General features: G+C 39.1%; 1 protein-coding gene across 1 annotated transcript in view; it reads left to right on the top strand.

The window, feature by feature from the left end:
- ROBO1 (roundabout guidance receptor 1) overlaps window positions 1-17,698 on the top strand; it is a gene marked incomplete at both ends in the record, with an annotated part of 493,955 nt that overhangs the window by 442,699 nt on the left and 33,558 nt on the right. The window contains 5 exons of the mRNA XM_082279020.1: window positions 291-412; window positions 2,609-2,840; window positions 4,097-4,218; window positions 7,768-7,939; window positions 14,950-15,147. Of these exons, the coding sequence (XP_082135146.1) occupies window positions 291-412; window positions 2,609-2,840; window positions 4,097-4,218; window positions 7,768-7,939; window positions 14,950-15,147 (846 nt within the window). The remainder of the gene's footprint in view (window positions 1-290; window positions 413-2,608; window positions 2,841-4,096; window positions 4,219-7,767; window positions 7,940-14,949; window positions 15,148-17,698) is intronic.

Consider the following 17,698-nt stretch of genomic DNA (forward strand, 5'->3'; position numbering starts at 1 on the left):
GCTGTAGCTCTTTACCAAATCCATGAATGTGGTGTGTCTTTTTGTGCTCATTACCCTCATGTTTGTCTCTGTCAAAGGAAGTGCAGTGACTTGAGTTGGTATTACCTAAGCATTGGTGATTTGCTCAAGAAAATACTTCATGTGGTTTTTTCTTACATGATTAGGAAGTACTTAGGGTAAACTTTATTAGTGATAGCATCACATATTTTCTGACATACCCATTTGTATTTACATGTACTTATTTCACCAATTGTGTGTACTTGTGAGAATGGAATCTTAAATTGTTGCAGATGTTCCGCCAACAAGTCAAGGTGTGGATCACAAGCAGGTCCAGAGAGAGCTGGGTGACGTGGTGCTACATCTGCACAACCCTACTATCCTTTCTTCCTCCTCAATTGAAGTTCATTGGACTGTGAGTATAAATCTGTGTGCTGCTGGGATGTACTGCTTTGGCTGCAGTGGGGACACACTTTGAGAAGCTGTGTAGTTTGTATGATTGCAAATGGTTTTCTCCGGGAAGAGTGCTGCTTGTGCTCTGCTTTTCTACTTCATTAAATTTTGTCCCATTTTCTCCATCTTTGTCTCCATAGAGAGTGCTGTTTACAATATGGTGAGGGTTTCAGAGTCCTCCTCTGGAAGCTAAAAGAGTGATCAAAGCCCTTCTAAGTCATATCATTTGAAGCCTTTGCACTGTTTTCAGTAGGACGTGTATCAGTCCCTTAATGAGATAACATGGGCAATTCCCTGTCTGTCAGTCACCTGCAGAGAGAAATGCTGCATAATTCTGTTTGAAAGTGTTACCTCCATCCTACAGACACACTGACAAACACACCCAAATCAGATAGCCTCATCTGAACCTATCCTTTCCTACCGTGCGCTGAGTACACGTGGTGCAGGGAGAAGAGATGTAAAAGGTAATGTGATATTGATGTTGCTCTGGCAGCAGGAAAGCAGGAATTTGGCCACGTGGAGGATATAGCAGAGGAAATGAGGGATTGAGGAATGCAACTCAAAGATCAGTTTTAAAATGGAATGCAGAATTAAGAAAAAGTTGGGGATATAATTATGCCACGTACAGAAATAAAGCCATAAGGAGTGAGCTTTGAGGTCTTTGTATGACTTCCATCTGAACATTCCAGTATATTGGCAGGGATAGTGTGGGACAGCATGGGCTGTAGCTCCTGCCATGCCATGGCAGAATATTTTGAACAGGAACAAAAGGCATTTTGACTTTGTAGAAGAGCCGTAGCCCAAAGGAGTCCTGATGCACAACCAGGGCTCCTCAATGCTGCAAGAACACCAATAATATCTGCTGTGTTGCACAGTAATTACACTCTCACCTGCAGTATGGCCACCTGCAGCAGGCAATCTCCTGTTTTAACTAATACATTAAAACATCTTTGAGGTTCCTTGCTAATTCTTTTTGACCTTTACTTACAGAGCAACCTTTTCAGACAGGCAGCTTTTGTCAGTCTCTTGGGTGGCCTGTGGCTTCTCTGCAATTTCAAAAATAAGCATTACCTCAGTTTCAGCTAACACATGCATTCTTTATGTGATTATTAAAAATGAAATGTGTTGCTCTTTGGAGTAAAATTGCAACCACATGGTTTTACTACACCACTGTATGAGAATTTTGAAAACAGGGAAAATCTGATGCATTTTAAAAACTTTATTGTGGTTGTTATTAGGCTTCCTTATTCATCAGAAATTGAAACCAGTAGTTAAAAAGATAGTGAATGCTCCATAACAGATCACTTGTATAAGGTAGCTTTCTATTTCAGCTATAGGCAAACATATTGGATCTGCCCTTGTTTCCATTCAGATCTCTTTCTCCATATATATGGTATAAAATTGCCTTAGTTTGAACAAAGTGCTCAGGACCATTGAGCCATCAGCTTGATCCACTTTTCCAAGTCTCGTCCATGTTGCTGTACTGAGTTTTATGTTCCCTCCTGGAACCTGGCCCTTTCTTTCCAGCAGAGAGCCTCCCACTGAGTGGGTGGATGTGGGGGAAGTCTTTGGAGAGATCTGCCCTCTGACAGAGCCCAGCCACAGCAATGGAGACAGTGCCAGCTGGCCACCCTCTCAATTTGCTTTCTCCAAAAAAAAGCAGGCAGGAAGCAGTGCTCATTTCATGGGTTTTGGGAAGCTTCCACACGTCAGGAGAGTTGACAGGCTCTCTCTTTGATCTCCATATTCATCACCCTGAGCTGTGGCACTATAAATCTCCCTTTCCCCATGTGCCCCCAGCCCTGCTGTGCAGATTCAGGTGGGCAGCAGTCTGACCTGTGCTGAGCTCTTTTGCTTCCTGGATACAAAGACTGTTCATTTCATGGAGCTGGGGCATATTATACAACTCTGTTATCCCCCTTTAATGCCTTCCTAAATTCAGGGAAACCAGCACAGTTCTACCAGCATCAAAGAGATTAATGTGCTTGTGAATCAGGCCTGTAATTTGTTGTAATGCAAGGAGCCTTTATCTGCTTTGGCAGTGATGTTTACTTTGAATAACATGAGGGATAGTCCAGGAGCCATGCACCGTGTCACGGGCATCACCCCTGGTTCCTGTCTGTTTATGGATGTGTTCTGTGTTCTGCTGTCTTGCCAGGTGGATCAGCAATCCCAGTATATTCAAGGATATAAAATTCTGTACCGGCCTACACCAACATCTTATGGAGAATCAGAGTGGTTAATCTTTGAAGTGAGGACTCCAACCAAAAACAGTGTTATCATTCCGGAGCTGAAGAAAGGTGTAAACTACGAAATCAAGGCCCGCCCTTTCTTTAATGAGTTTCAGGGAGCAGATAGTGAAGTGAAATTTGCAAAGACCCTGGAAGAAGGCAAGTAGGAGCTAGACTGTCTTCATCTTTCCTTTTTGAAGTAGCAGCCTGGCCGGCTTCCCTCTGATATGTTCATTATTTGATCTTGTTTGAAGTGCATGCTGTTTGAGAGCAGCAATCTGTGGCAGAGGAGGCTGTGTCGGACTGATCATTATGTGAATTGTTTGGTGACACAGAAGTAAATATTCTGAGCCAGGCATGAGAGACAGAGAGAGAAGGATGTGCAAAAAATCCCTCCAACACACAATGGGAAATCCGCTTTTTTATCTTCCCTGCAGTGTGTGCACTCCTCCCTGCTGAGTTCATGGGCTGGTCACAAGTGACTTCTGTCAGATTCAAGCACTTGCTAATCACTATCTTGAGTAGATAGCAGACAGTACAGAAATCATCAAAGCAGTGTAGCTGGGGGAATGGAGACCATGGTTTTTAGAAGGCTTTTATATCTGGATCAATCAGCGAGACCAAATGGAAAGATGAATGAGGACAACAGATATAGTGGCCTAAATTATGTATTTCCATCATACATGTGCTAAAAAGACAAGGTTCATAAAGCTCTTCCTTTTGTTGCTGCACAGGCAAGTATGCAAGGTGGCCACTGCCTCTGAATAGGGATTTTGGTGCTTCTGCTAGGATGAGCAACCTTCCCCTTTCTATCTTCCTTCTCCATTAGAAGTGCTGTGCAGCTCCAGTTTATTGCTGCAAGTGGTTCAAAAGGTGTGCATAGCTGCATTCATCCTAAGCACCAGCTAAGCATCCACTTTTTAGAAGGACTATTTCAAATGCAAAACATAAATTATTATTATAAATATGTTAATACTAACACGTTTCACCCTGACTTTAAAAATTTTTGTATTACTCATTATTTTTTACACATTAGAGGAACTAGATCAGGGGACTATTTATAGGATTTATTTTTCAAAACTGTTGATCCTAGGTGAGATGATTTGAGAGCAGTGAGGAACCCAGTGCTTGGGACTGTGACATGCAGGTAATGGGTGTCTGAGCTTGGAAAGTATAATTTGGAGTGTTACTTTTCCTGGCCTGCACAGCAAGACTACGGCAGAACTCAGAGCCTGGTTGTTGGTTTATACATTTTCCTTCTGTATCATTTTATCTTGTGGGCACAAACTGCCCTCGGTGAAGGGTGAGGCATAAAAGATTGCATTTGTAGAGCCCAGAAACCATCTTCCACTTAAACAAATTCTCTTGTGGGTGTGACAAGCATAACCATTCAGTCTTTCTTTCTGAACAAACAGCTCCTAGCGCTCCACCTCAGAGTGTTTCAGTAACTAAGAACGATGGGAACGGGACAGCAATCGTGGTCACCTGGCAGCCACCCCCCGAGGACAACCAGAACGGGATGGTTCAAGAATATAAGGTACTGCTGCCATGGCTTGGTCCCCTGGCAGAGGGAGCATGGCCAGGTAGTGAGGAGATGGGCTGTTCGTGGATGCTTGGCTCCATCTTCTGGTTACTCAGAGAAAATGGGAGAGAAAAATCACTGCTTGGACTCAAACTCCGTATTTAGTGATTCTTCCTAGGTGGTGGAAGGCAATTAAAATAGCCTCTATAAATCAAAGCAAGGGGTCAACACTTAATTAAAACAGCTCCCTCCTTGCCTTCTTTATAACTTGGGAAATGCACACACAAGGAGAGAGGGAACCATACCTGTTGGAGAACCATTTTGTGACTCTTAAGACATTGGCCAAGGTAGGTAGTAAATATAAACAGGCTTAATGAGTTGAAAAGCTCAGGGATAATAATTAACAGTGTTAAGATCTGAGTAAATTACGCGTAACTGGGTAGTTAAAACAAATGGAAAACTTTCAAGGCAAGAATGTGCTTCTATGATAATAAATCTATTAGTGCATAGAAATTTTTCTCTTCTTCCAAACACAGTTCTCATTATGTTGTTTAATTTTTAACAAATTGAAAGTACATTAAAAATATTTATTGTTTGTTATTCATTTATGAACACAGACTGTTTGCAGTTCAAATTTTTTGGTGATAATTTACATAGCAAAGTTAATGACGTTTATTTTCTTGAGCAAGCTAGAGATGTTTTAAATGTTTAGTTGTGGATATCAAGTAAGCTTTGTAGCCATGGAGAGGCAGGAACTTTGGTTTCAGCCCCTTGCAAATGCACATTTTTGAGAAAATCTTCTAAATGAGAATATCTTGGCTATTTTTCAGGTTTAAACACGGTGCTATAAACATATTCCTAGCCATCAAAACTCATTCTAATTTTTTTTGTCCTCTCAGTAAAAATGGGAAAGGGAAGAGATTGCTAAGCTTCAAGGTCAATTTAGAATAATAAAACCCTTTTCAGAACCTGGTCAACTGGTAAAAAAAATCTGTTTATGGCCTAGTTTCAGATATGTAATATAATGTAATCGGAAAAAATACTTGGGAAATTTTTCCATTTAAAGACAGACCTTGAGCTGGAGAGATGGAATTATTTCCAGTAAGAAACTGAATCAGAGGAATGTTACAGTTGCAAGGACACAACGATAAAAGTCAGGAAATTTACATTTCTGAGTGGATATAATCCCTACCCCACCTCTGAGGATTTTGAGGTGACAGGCTACCAGGTGCTGGAGCAAGCACCTTGTAGTGCTTGTGTAGCAGCAGATGGCACACTGCCATGTTTTGCATCTATATTTGTTGCACTGATGCCCTTATTTTCCTTTGTGCTTTTCACCATGGACAGAAAACAGACATAAAAAATATATATGTGAAAATATATATTCCATTCCTACTCACGTTGCTATATGTAATTACTGGTTTTGTCAAGAAAACTAAATAAATGCAGAACTACTGATTTGAGATTAAAAACTAATACCAAGAAAAAAATTCAGATGGAAGTCTTGTGAAATTTTCTCTTTTTTCTTTCATTTTTGTTTTTCTATCTTCTGTTTTCTCTTAGAAAATAAAGAATAAAAAGATATGCATATGTGGGGCAGTTCATTATTTTCTCAGCACCCCAGATCAAAGGCAAGAGTGTACCTACTTTAAAGGATAAAATAAATAGGAAGAAGGGTACTGTCTTAATTGAAGAAGTGTCAGTAGCACACGCAAACCCCCAGAAATTCAAATGCATAGCATATAAGTAATTTTCTCTTTCCCTAACACAAAGTTAGAAACTCGTTATACTAATTCTTCCTTATGTGCCTGTTATAATGTGAATTCATTCTTCTTTTATAATTTTCCAAATGTTCATTTTCACTTGCCTATTTATATATGCAATGAAATGTAGGAGGGCAAGTGCTGAACAACTTGATGTTTAACCTGACAGTCTCGTTTCATGCACTTCTCCATGCACTTGAGTGCCTAAGAACAAAAACTTTTTTTCTGAATTAGTAATTCATGATTACAAGTACAAAACAAATGGTTTTCATTGTTTGCACATGCAGCATTTTACAAGGTGGCAGTATTAATTTCTGTGAAAATTACCTAAATCAAAATGGAGATTTAAGTCTTTTGTTCCTCACTTAATCAAGTTTTTATTTACATAAGAGCATTTTCATGACCATCTTTTAGGATACAAGAGCAGTATTAGTAATAGTTTTACTCCTAGATTGAAACAGTCTCTGTACAGTATCAGGGTACAAAGAGGAGTTTCTCTTCATTTGCTCTGACCTGCTCTGCAGCAGCACTTGCATGCATCCTGTGTTGGGATTCAATTTTAAAGGAACTTAAAATACATTTCACATCCTCACAGTGTCCCACTAGCCTTGCTTCAGTCTGGCATCCAGAGAAGGAAAGAGGGTCTTTACAATGTCCTGAAGGTGAGATAAAATTTCCAGTGTCCAGGCAGAAAGGGCTGTACAGAAAGGGCTGTAACAATTGTTCTACATGTGAAAGTCTATCCCCCTCACCTGGCAATCTCCACAGCAGCAGAATTGCACAAGGGATTTAAAGCAGCTATCTGGGTACTAAATCTTTTAGGAGCTCCATATGTTGAAAGCAAAATCTTCCCTCTTGTGTACAATCAGCCCAGGTTCAGATACGCTGCTGTTCTCAGCCAAGTTTGCTTCTTTACAGATAAAGTATTGAATTTAACTCATTTAACTTTCTGGAAAAATGTTCTTTGTAGAGGAATACTCTTGTGAAAAGGGGGCAAAAAGGAAATAATAAAGCTTCATGGTTTTTTTTAGCAGATGTAGATTAGCTGCTACCTCTCCTTAAATAGCAGTTGGGAGTTCAACCATCCTCCTAAAAGCATTTGCCACATCAATGCTTCAGGCCTAAAGAGATAAAGATATCTCATCATATTGTTCCCCCCAGCCATTTAATGTCACTGGTGTAATATATAATGTAGTGATTTGAAGTCACTAGACCTGTATGTTGGACTCAACCAAAAACTGAGATCTGATGTCATGCTGTTGTCTCAATTAGAAGACAGCATACCATTCCATATTTGCCTCTTGCTGCCATCTGAAAAAAAAAAAGAAAAACCAAAACCTTTTGGATTCCAGCATGACATCAGTTCTCTTAGGGTGTCATGTGATGAAAGACTTGCTTATGCACTTGAGCGACACACAATTCCTGAAGAAGAGAATTGCAAATTCATTTAACTGAATGCTCTTACTTTGTTGTTTATGTGAATAGTTCTTGGCTGTGGGGCTTCCCTCATTTCTTCTCTGGTATGAATGCTTGTAGTTTCGTTAGCACTTGTTGAACTCTAAATGAATTGTGATAAACTCATCAATAGTGGTAGTAGTTGGAGCTGCTCTTTGGAACAAGAAATACCTTGTCAGTATTCATAGAGTGCCTAGGACAGCAGTCCACGGCTGTGGATGTTAGAACAGTGACAAAGTGTAAATTTCTTTATCCAGGAGGAAAGAATGTGCCAACTGTCCTTCTTCTCATCCTTCAGCATTGAATTTTGAACATTTACATGTACCATGCATTTACTTCCCTGCAGGTCTGGTGCCTTGGCAATGAAAGTCGATACCATATAAACAAGACAGTGGATGGAACCACCTTCTCCGTAGTCATCCCCTCCCTCGTTCCTGGTATCCGGTACAGTGTGGAAGTGGCAGCAAGCACTGGGGCAGGACCTGGAGTGAAAAGCGATCCCCAGTTTATCCAGTTAGGTAAGCTTCCTGGTAATCCTGCCTATTGGTTTGGGTGATTTCTGTTTACCTTCATCTTTTATGGCACCAGAAATATTTTCAAGGCAAGTGAAATAGATAGTGTTACTTGATCTCTGGAATAACAGGATTTGGCATTTCTGGTTTTAAACTTGCCTTAGAACTGCATTCTAAAGATGGGATTAAAACAACACAGGGTTGGTTTTTTTTTCAATCTCCCAGTTCAGCAGTGCTTTTCATTTGTTGACTTTTCAAAGTGAATTTTCACCCTTAAGACTGGTGAAATAAAACTTGGAGGGGAGTATGAATCACTAGGTGTTGATTCACTTTAGGGATGTAATTTGTCTTGATCAGATTTTATCGTTATTGATGCAAAAAGCAAGTGTCCTAAAATTAGGCACAATAAATATCAACTATGTGTGAAAGCTAGTAAATAATCTGAGTACAGGAAAAAAGATGTACACAAATGATTTACTATAATTCAACCTTCTAATCTCATTTACACCAAACATCTCTGTCATAAATGCTGACCAGGGACATTGCTCGTGAATATTTCTGGGAAAAATGCGTCTTTGCTGTTGGCTAGCTGAAGATTATTTAAAGTAGCTTTAAGTATAGTCATATGCTGCTTTACTAGTATGCCTGGAGCAAAATACCTTATCATTACAGTATATAATTATGAAAGCAAGCTCAGCATGTTGCTTTGGACTTCATGTCCCGTTATCTCTGTATCATTAGTAGATCTACCTTCTTATTTCACTTGTTGTATTTAAAAATCTATAATTGAGAGCATGTGGAAACAAGACAGAGCAACTAATGTGGAAAATCACATGTACATTTCCTTAGGTATTAAGACAAAGGCCATCTTTATCTTACTTAAATTTGACAGGTATATGATTCCCAATTACAGTGATGGAGATTTTACAATAAAATTGCACACAGCTTGTATGATATTCCTTTAATATGGAATTATTACTGGAAAACCCTGTAGTTATTTGTTAGATTGTTCCTCCCACCATCCACAGCTTTCTATAACCAGTCAAAATCAAGTTTATTCTGTGTAACTTAGCTTTTGAAAATGATGCATTACTGAGGTTTATGAGGATAATTTCAAATGTTCAAAGCCAGAGGCCCCATAACCACTCTTTTTTTTTCCCCTTTTGTCTGATGATAACAACTTCAAGGTTTTGTTAAGTGAAAAGAGAAACAAATGAGACTGTCAGGGTAAGGGTTTTGCCCACTTCTGTGTTCCTGGCCTTTATTGGCATTATATTATAAAAACGAGAAGTGATCCCACACCTTGAAAGGTGTTCAGATGTGCAAGTCTGGTAGAATACACATATTTCCTCATGGTTGGAGTTTGCTTTCACTGCTTGCCTCTAAGTGGAATGGCCAAATCTGTGCGTACTGTAGTAAATCCCATAATTTGGTTGTTACATGGCAAAGATGTGGAGACAGGAGTCTTGTGGAGATCCATGCCACAAGAAACTGAACAAAGAAGTATTTAGATGGTGTTGCAACCCTTTCAGCAACTGCAGGAGGCTGCTGAAAATTAGTGCTTAAATTTAAGAGGTAGCACTCTTTGGTAGTACAGATCAACCTAAAATCATCCAGGTAGAAAAATGGCTGCAGATTATCCAGCTCTGCTCTGTGATGCAAGTTCTCCTCCAGCCCCCTCAAGGACTTAGATTCTTAGATCTTAGAAGTGCTCCCAGCATGGGGGTGGAGCAGAGTTTTCTGGGTAGCTTTCTGAGGAAAGAAAATGGATTTGTTGATGTCATCAATTGGCACTTTTCACCAGCAATAGATTACATTGTTACAGAGGGAGGGAAGGGAGGCCAGGGAGGGGGAGGAAAGAGGACTGCAGATGCTCCTTGTAGAAGGTTTGAAACAGTCCTGACACCAGGTACGTGTGTGCTCTAAGAACTGTGTGACAGCTTCCAGCTACAGCATTTCTGACACAGCATACACAGTGTGATTCTGAGGTTCCCTTTTTTAACAAGTACTTTTCAGTACAATCCCACATCTATCTCCTTATAATGTGTTTTTCATACGAGAACATGCGACTGGCTGGCTCTGGGTCTCCTCTGTGAGCCTATGTGCCCTGTGGGATGCTCGCAGGTTTGTGGCTACGGGACATGCCTGGGCAGAGTCTCAGCCGGGTGTGTGACAGGAGGAAGCTTCACCTTTCGGGGGCCGCCTTCCAGAGCGAGAGGGGAGGACAGGAGACATTGGATTCCCTGGGAGCTGAGGCGTGCAATCGCAGTCCCACGCATCAGCTGAGCTGTGATAAATGACCCTGTGCACACACTTAACCTGTTACAAAGACAGGTACAAATTGTAATCTCGAAGCTCTTTCATTTTCCACGTCTCTGCTGACACGAAGCAGCTCACTGAGCTGTGGTACCCCAGACTTCCCGTGCCACCAGGGACAAGCCAACGAAATAATTTGCTTGTTATTCATAAAATCATGAGATCAACTGAAAAATTATGTGTCTTCTTCAAACACCCTGCGTGAAGCTTCTGAATTTGCCTCTTGGCTTTTGAATGACCTTTTAAAGCTTTCTGTGGAATACCAAGGACTGAAAAAATGTTTGTTTGTTTGTTTGTTTGTTTGTTTTAAAAGAAAAGATGATGTTTTACATAAAGAAAGGCTGCAAAAGCTTTGGTGTTAAGGAAAAAAACTTTGTGAGACCTAACCACAGCTCATTACATTATGCCTACAACAATGTGCTGTGGAGAAACAAAATCATACAATTTCAATAGAACTTTTTTTTCTTGTTACAACATGTAACTTAAAGACATTGTTTACAAAAATTCTGTGTACAGAAAGATGAGAATTAGCAAGCAATTTTTTCACTGATCTCTAGCCTAGCTTTTGTAGAGTGATGGGACACTACCTGTGATAGCTTGGCAGTATTACCTATGCTTGTTGACAAATAAGGAGTGACACTGGAACAGGTTGTGACGTATTTTGTTTCCAGTACCAGCTCTAAGAAGTCCCACAACTGCAGCTAATGTTACTCTTAAACACGTAATTTGTGTGAATATATGGAATGCAGTTACTTATTAGGAGATGTCTGCACAATTACTGTGAATGTTGAGTGTATTATTCGACCAGTGGATGTCTCAAGTGTACAAAACACAAGAAAGTCTCCTTGAATCTTTATTATTCTAATTGCTTCATTTAGGAGATGTGATTTGTGAACTAGCTAGCATGCCTGCAGGATATTACTCTGTCAGCCCTTAAGGTACTGTGAGTGTGATAGTTGTATGGGTTTTTTTGTTGATATTTTTGTTTGTGGCCTGCAAACAACTTGAAGAAAGTAATCTTTATTTTTCACCCTCACGGCAAACCCTTCCAAATCAGTTTGGTGCTGTCTCCTCAAGCTGTATAAGATTGAAGTGCACAAAAGGTATTTTATCAGTTTGGGAAACATACATCTAGAAAGCAGACAAAATAGCATATCCTTACCTTGCAAATATCTTACCAAATAATTTTCATAGTGCATCATGCACATATATTTGAGAACACACTCAGACAACATGTTACAGGTTTCAGGTGTTTTTCAAGTTTTTAATTGCCCAAATTAGCACTGTCACCACCATTTAGATATTCCTACTCACTGTTTGTACAGTTTGTATACTGAATGAGGCACGCATATGGAAAAGTACCATTCCATAGGCTCTTGTACATGCACAAGGCAAAGTTAAGGTTGCTTGCACACCTGTGAACCTGGAATTTCCTGTCTATTTTGAATCTTTGTCATTCCAATCTTAAATGGATATTAATCTTTTATTTATCATTTAGCAACTTAAATGTTGGCTTTCACATTATTATTATTATTATTTATATGAACATTTAATATTGGAGGATTAGAGGTTCCAGTCCTTCTCTATATAAATTCTAATTAGTTTTCATTGAAATTTGAAACTTGGAGCTTCAAGACATTCAAATCAAGTTGCTTGTGAGCAACTGCCATAGCAACATTATCTGTGATTAAAAAGAAAGCTCTTATCTTGGGGTAGAAGAAGGGATGAGTCACTGTGATAATATGCTGGTTTCAGGGAGTTGTGGGATCAGCCTGCTCCAACAGCTCCTGGGGCATTTTCAAGTACATTAAATACTGTGGCTGCTGCTCTGGCAGTAGGATGCACTTTGCCATAGAATGTTTATGTTCGCTTATTATTTTGGCACATCTTCCTGAAGAGTACAAGCAGGAACAGGAATGTTCATTATGAGCCATTTATAAATCAAAGTTCCAGAAATTTCCTGGGATGAATAAAAAGTAGGGTTTTGGGTTTTGTGTTTTTTTTTTTTTTTTTTTAAGTTCAAGAGTTGTTTTCATGACTGATCATTCAGGATCTCACAGGGCTAATAGGGAGAGGGAAGATGCCCTTCTCAAAGAAAGGCTTCCGAGATAATGTTCCTGGAAGTTTTTAGTGATGAAGATGTCACTAAATTTCATCCTCTTTATATGTAGCTTACTTCCTATTTTTGAATTATAAGAGGAGTAGGATGTAGTCAAATGTGACCTCTTGAAAGCCCTTCCATCTCCTCTTCTCTGATGCTGTTTGTCTGACTGTATGTGAACATAGATGCATTTTTCTCTTTCCCATGTGCATAGATATATACCAGCTTACGAAATGGCTCTAACAGTCCACCCATATTCTATGCACCATGAGCCTGATTTCCTAAAAACAACTATATTATTATGCTGTTCAAACGCTTGCAATGGCAAGTAAAACCACAGCATGAAATTAATGTTAATTAAAAATCAGAATAATAAACATTTGAAGAGATTCTTCAGGATTTTATAATATTCAGACATATGTTGACTGATCAATGCAAAATGTGTATAAAAGTATTGTCTTTCTGTATAGATGAATTGCTGGCATGTTTAGAAAACATTCTTATTTGCTTTTTGAGTTTGTGATTATTTTTTCTCCTGGGTTTATTGTTTTAAAATATATATTTTAAGGATGAGACAAAAAATATTTATCACTCTTATTTATTCAGGACCAGAGGCTCTCCATAAATGTTTTATTCTATTCCATTAAGCTGTATAAGGGACTGTAGCTTTTTAAAAACACAGAAATTACTCATTTTGAAAAGGAGACTGATGATGCAAGTTTTCATATCTTAATATGGTCTCAGCTGCAGAGAGACAAAAGATGAGATGACAGCTTTAATTCATTGGTCACAGTATACTTTATACATTTAAGCCCATCTGGCCACTTGTGTGGAACTTCACTTGGCTGTCTCCATAAAATCTGAAGCAACCCATCTTAACCTTGCACAAATAGGCATGAAATCCATAAACCCAGCAGACACAAAGAGTGTATTAGTAAGAAAAGAATGAGTCTGCCTGGTGAACTTTCAGACTAGGCAGTGCACTTAGGATCACAGAAGATAGAGAGAGCTGAAATATGAAATAAAATTTCCAATAAGGTAGCAGTCAAAGGCGGGGGTGATTTCTCGGCAAAATAGATATTTGACTTCAAGGTCACAAAAACTGGAATTTGGAATCCTTCACTGGAAAAAGCTGTTATTAATTTAACTATTTCCATTCAAAAAGGCATCCTTTTCCAGAGGAGGTTTGTTATTTGTATCATTTGTTGTGATTCCATCTCTTGTTTGTATTGCAATATCTTATATTTTATTTATGCTTATTTAGGCATAATGCAAGATGTCATCATCAAAAAAAAAATTCTATTCACTGTTTAGTTCATAGAGAAAAGATACTGGTTTTAAGCAAATAGGTTTTCATTTCTTACATAGTTCATATTAATTAGATTAATAACAGCGCCTTTCTCCTTAAAACACTGATCTCTCATTCTGAATTTGATGTCACTACTGTCAATAGTATAAAGCAACTATCTCTTGGATCTATGCAGGAATAAAAGTGGGTATTTCAAAGACCAGGCTGTGGAATGTGTAAAGCAATATTTGCTCTGAGTAAAAGTTTTGAATTCTTGCCCTTGCCCTGTGCAGTAATGAAATTTCCAGTGAGCACTCTCTGTGGTGGTACAGCATCAGGAAGGCAATATTTTGGCTTTGAGTTGCTTCACTTCAGTTAGAAAGCTTGGTCACTAACTGGATCTTCGTACTGCTGTTCCTAGAAGGTTCCTGCAAAAGTTCAGTACAGAAAGAGCAGAAAAGACCAGTTCTTAAAGGTGCTGTCTTATTAAAAAAAAATAAATTAATAATCTGTGGAAAAACACCTGTTCTTTATTTTGATGTGGGATATTTAAGGCTAAACTGCTTTGAAAAGCACTGCTTGTTCATTACTAATGAGACTCCTTGGCCGTTTTTAGCAATTCATGAATAATTTTTTAGTTATCCTTTTGGTTTTTCATTCGTATTTAAGGGGGAAGGATTGGTTATTTTGTAGTTTTACTTTTCTACATCCTTTTAAATATTCAGTCTTTTTTAAATTGAGGTCAAAGTGAGAGACTGAGAGACTGCAAGGAGTACATTAAACTGTGTAATACATGATTTAAGTAATCTGTCAGGAACTAAAATATCTCCCTCAATATGAACCTCATGTGAACGTAGTTTAAATTTGTAACTGTGACTGTCAGTTCTGAGAGCAGATGTTTGGGGAGCTGACTTGTACCCATTCACATTACTCATGTTTCATACTACAGCTTTCTTTTACTTGCTGTGTTCTTTGCAGATTTTTTGAATAATTTTCTGAAGCTGATGTTCCTTTGCTAAAATGAAGGAAAAATGAAAAAACAGCAGTCCACAAGTGTGTAGTGTATGAGCCTTTCTATTTGTGTACCTGATTTTAGCAGCTTTTGAAAGCAAACAAAAGTCAGTGATATCAGAGGTACCTGTCTTGTATGGAAAACCATTTCTGTTTAGGCCTGTAAATAAGAGAATTTGAAGAGCAGTCTTAAGGATTTTACCTTGAGAAACTGGACTGCAGTTATGTCAGCTCTTTTCGTGCTGCCTTTTACAGCTGTCCATTCAAATTAATTGGCTGTTACGGGTGTCTCTGTTCCAGATTCTCGTGGAAACCCTGTGTCTTCAGAAGATCAAGTCAGTTTAGCCCAGCAGATTTCTGATGTAGTAAAGCAGCCTGCCTTTATTGCTGGAATTGGTGCAGCCTGTTGGATTATCCTCATGGTCTTCAGCATCTGGTTGTATCGCCACAGGAAGAAGAGGAACGGGCTCACAAGTACTTACGCTGGTATCAGAAAAGGTGCCCTGTTATCTATTTCAGTCTGCTGGCTGCTGAATGCCTGTTTGCTGCCTATTTATTTTGTTATCAGTCTCTTGTTCTCCTAAGGCTTGAATAAGGAATTATGAGCTTACTTCAGCACTTTCATGAAGTGGGGGTTGGGAGCCAGTGCAGAGAGCAGCAATATTTACATGATGTGCTAAGTCTGGCTTTAGAGCCTAAGTCTTAAACTGAATGCCTGGAGTAGCTTTTAATAAAGATGCTCCTACAAATGAGAAATGTAAAGATGGGTTTAAGGCTGGGAGCTTCCAATAGGTCCTTGCTCTCTGACACTGCCATCTGAAGAGCAGCGAGGTGGATGGTAGCTCCTTGTCCCCCTGTTCAGTGCTTTGCCTGCTGCTGGGAGTGCTAACAGTGGTGTACATTGCAGTAACACTTTGGGTGCGTGTACTTGAATTTCTCCTGTTCCGGAGGAGTGTGGCTGTTTGCAAAAGCACAACAGTCAGTCTGCTTTCCAAGACTCCTTTCATAAATGCTGTTGTGAGACCCTTGGCTGGGACTGAGTTCTGGGGCTATCACATCCTGCGTCTGCATTTGGTTAGAATGGCAGCAGTGGGGCTAATTTAAAGCACTCCTCATTTTCCTGCTATTTCACGTTATTGGCACTTCTTATATATCACATTGTCAGTGGTCAAGCAGTGCTTTTCAGTATACTCTCTGACAAGCAAAACTAGAATCTCTACCTGGAAAATCTTCTGGAACAAACTTGGCTCCTCCAGATTAAATAATTTCCAGGTTAATCCTGGAAATGAAAGCTGAATTCATTGAGCCTACAGTTCATTACATCTCAAAGCAGTCCCTCATAGGCACTCGTAGAGTGAGAACTGTAAATTTTGGAATTAATCAGAAAATGGGAGATCCTTCTTTTGAAGAACTAGAGGGATTATATTTGACATTTAGCAGTCAGAAGTTAGGTCTAGGTTTAAAAGGTGGACACATCTTCATGTATGAACGGCATCATGAGATTACATTCTTTAGTCCCTTCAAGAATGCATGTGTTATGGTCAAGACAGGCAAATCAAACACAAATGGTTTTAAACAGCAGCAATGTGTTGCCATGTAAAAGAAGCAGTGCTAAAAATAGCAAATGAGTGAGTGAAAACATGGAACTAAGTCCAGAGTGTTGCAGAGTTGAGATGTCCTCCATGCTGCTAAAGTACAAATGCTCACTATAGACTCCAGGCACAGTGGTTGTAGTGGAGTTGCAGCCAAGGAAATGGGGAAGGAATTCCACCCTTGATTCTGTTCTGCTGGGATTTCTTAGGTAGGACAGCCCCCCACGTAGTGCTGCACTGGCCTGTGCTGTTTTGTTTTACTAATAGCATGCTGCCACACTGCCTTTCTACAGCTCTATCACACTAACATCACTGTGCTTTCACCACTACCTATGATTAAGCAAAAGGCATACAATTTGTCCTTAAAAATGGTTACTTCAGTGACATCAGCTATTGTTCAAAACAGCTGTGTTTTTCAATATCTGTAAAAATATCTTTTGTGTAATTTGGGGGGAATTTAAATGAAAGTATACAAAAAAGTAGGGTCTGTATCTCCGGTATCAAGTATTCTTCAAAGACAAAACCTATCTTTAGTGAAATATGAATTGCAAAGTAGTTTGCCACTCTGCAGTTCATCAAGTCATCACTGCAAGCCCAAACTTTCTTCAGGCTTGCATTTATTTATTTTTATATTTAGCTTCAGTCCTGTCATCTGTTAAAATACTTCACTACTCCCACACATATGTACTCTACTAGCAGTCTTACACACTCGGAAGAGTTTATTAATAGAAGCTCTAAGAATTAAGTCATTCTTTCATATGGTAGCAGTAAGATTTCTTTTAGTTGAACCTCTGTTCCTCAGTTCCTTAAGAAACTAAACTAGGTTTAGGACTTAGCTCACAGAAGAGTAATGAGGCAGTAGTTTAGGATTTTTCATGTCCCTGTGATTGCAAATTAATTTTCAGATTCTTGATCCTCTTTTGAATAGCTCAGGTTTAAATGCCCGTTCTATTTTAATGAAAGCTTGTTGCTATGGTTCTATATTTTGAATGTAACTAAATTAAATTTGACTATGTGAAAAGGCCTAACTCAAAGAAAATACAATGGTATTCCCAAGATAAAGAGCTTTGCTGCAAATGCAGCCTGAAGTGGGCAAATGCTCAATTTTTCTTTCTTTGCATAGTGTCATATCCCTGGAAATAAATTGGCTTGGTAAAAAGGGGGCAAATCTACCACATATCCTAAATTATAACAAGACACACTGCACTCCCCAGAAACTTTAGAGTTATTAAAAAAATAAGATTAAGAAGTTGTTCTCTTTGCCAGAATCTTTCCTGTCTGTGCTGGCTTTGCTGATCAACTCCTCTCTCCAGGCTGTTTTAGTGAATATTTGATTGTTTCTCTTACCTTTTCTGTCATTAGATCAGAAAGGGCGATGTTAGCCTTGTTCTGCCATCAGTGAGAGGAAAACGATACTGTCTTGTCAACAGGAGGGGGAGCATGTGCTAATAGGAAGA

This window comes from Coloeus monedula (assembly GCF_965178545.1).
Source record: "Coloeus monedula genome assembly, chromosome: 3".
Lineage (NCBI taxonomy): Eukaryota > Metazoa > Chordata > Aves > Passeriformes > Corvidae > Coloeus > Coloeus monedula.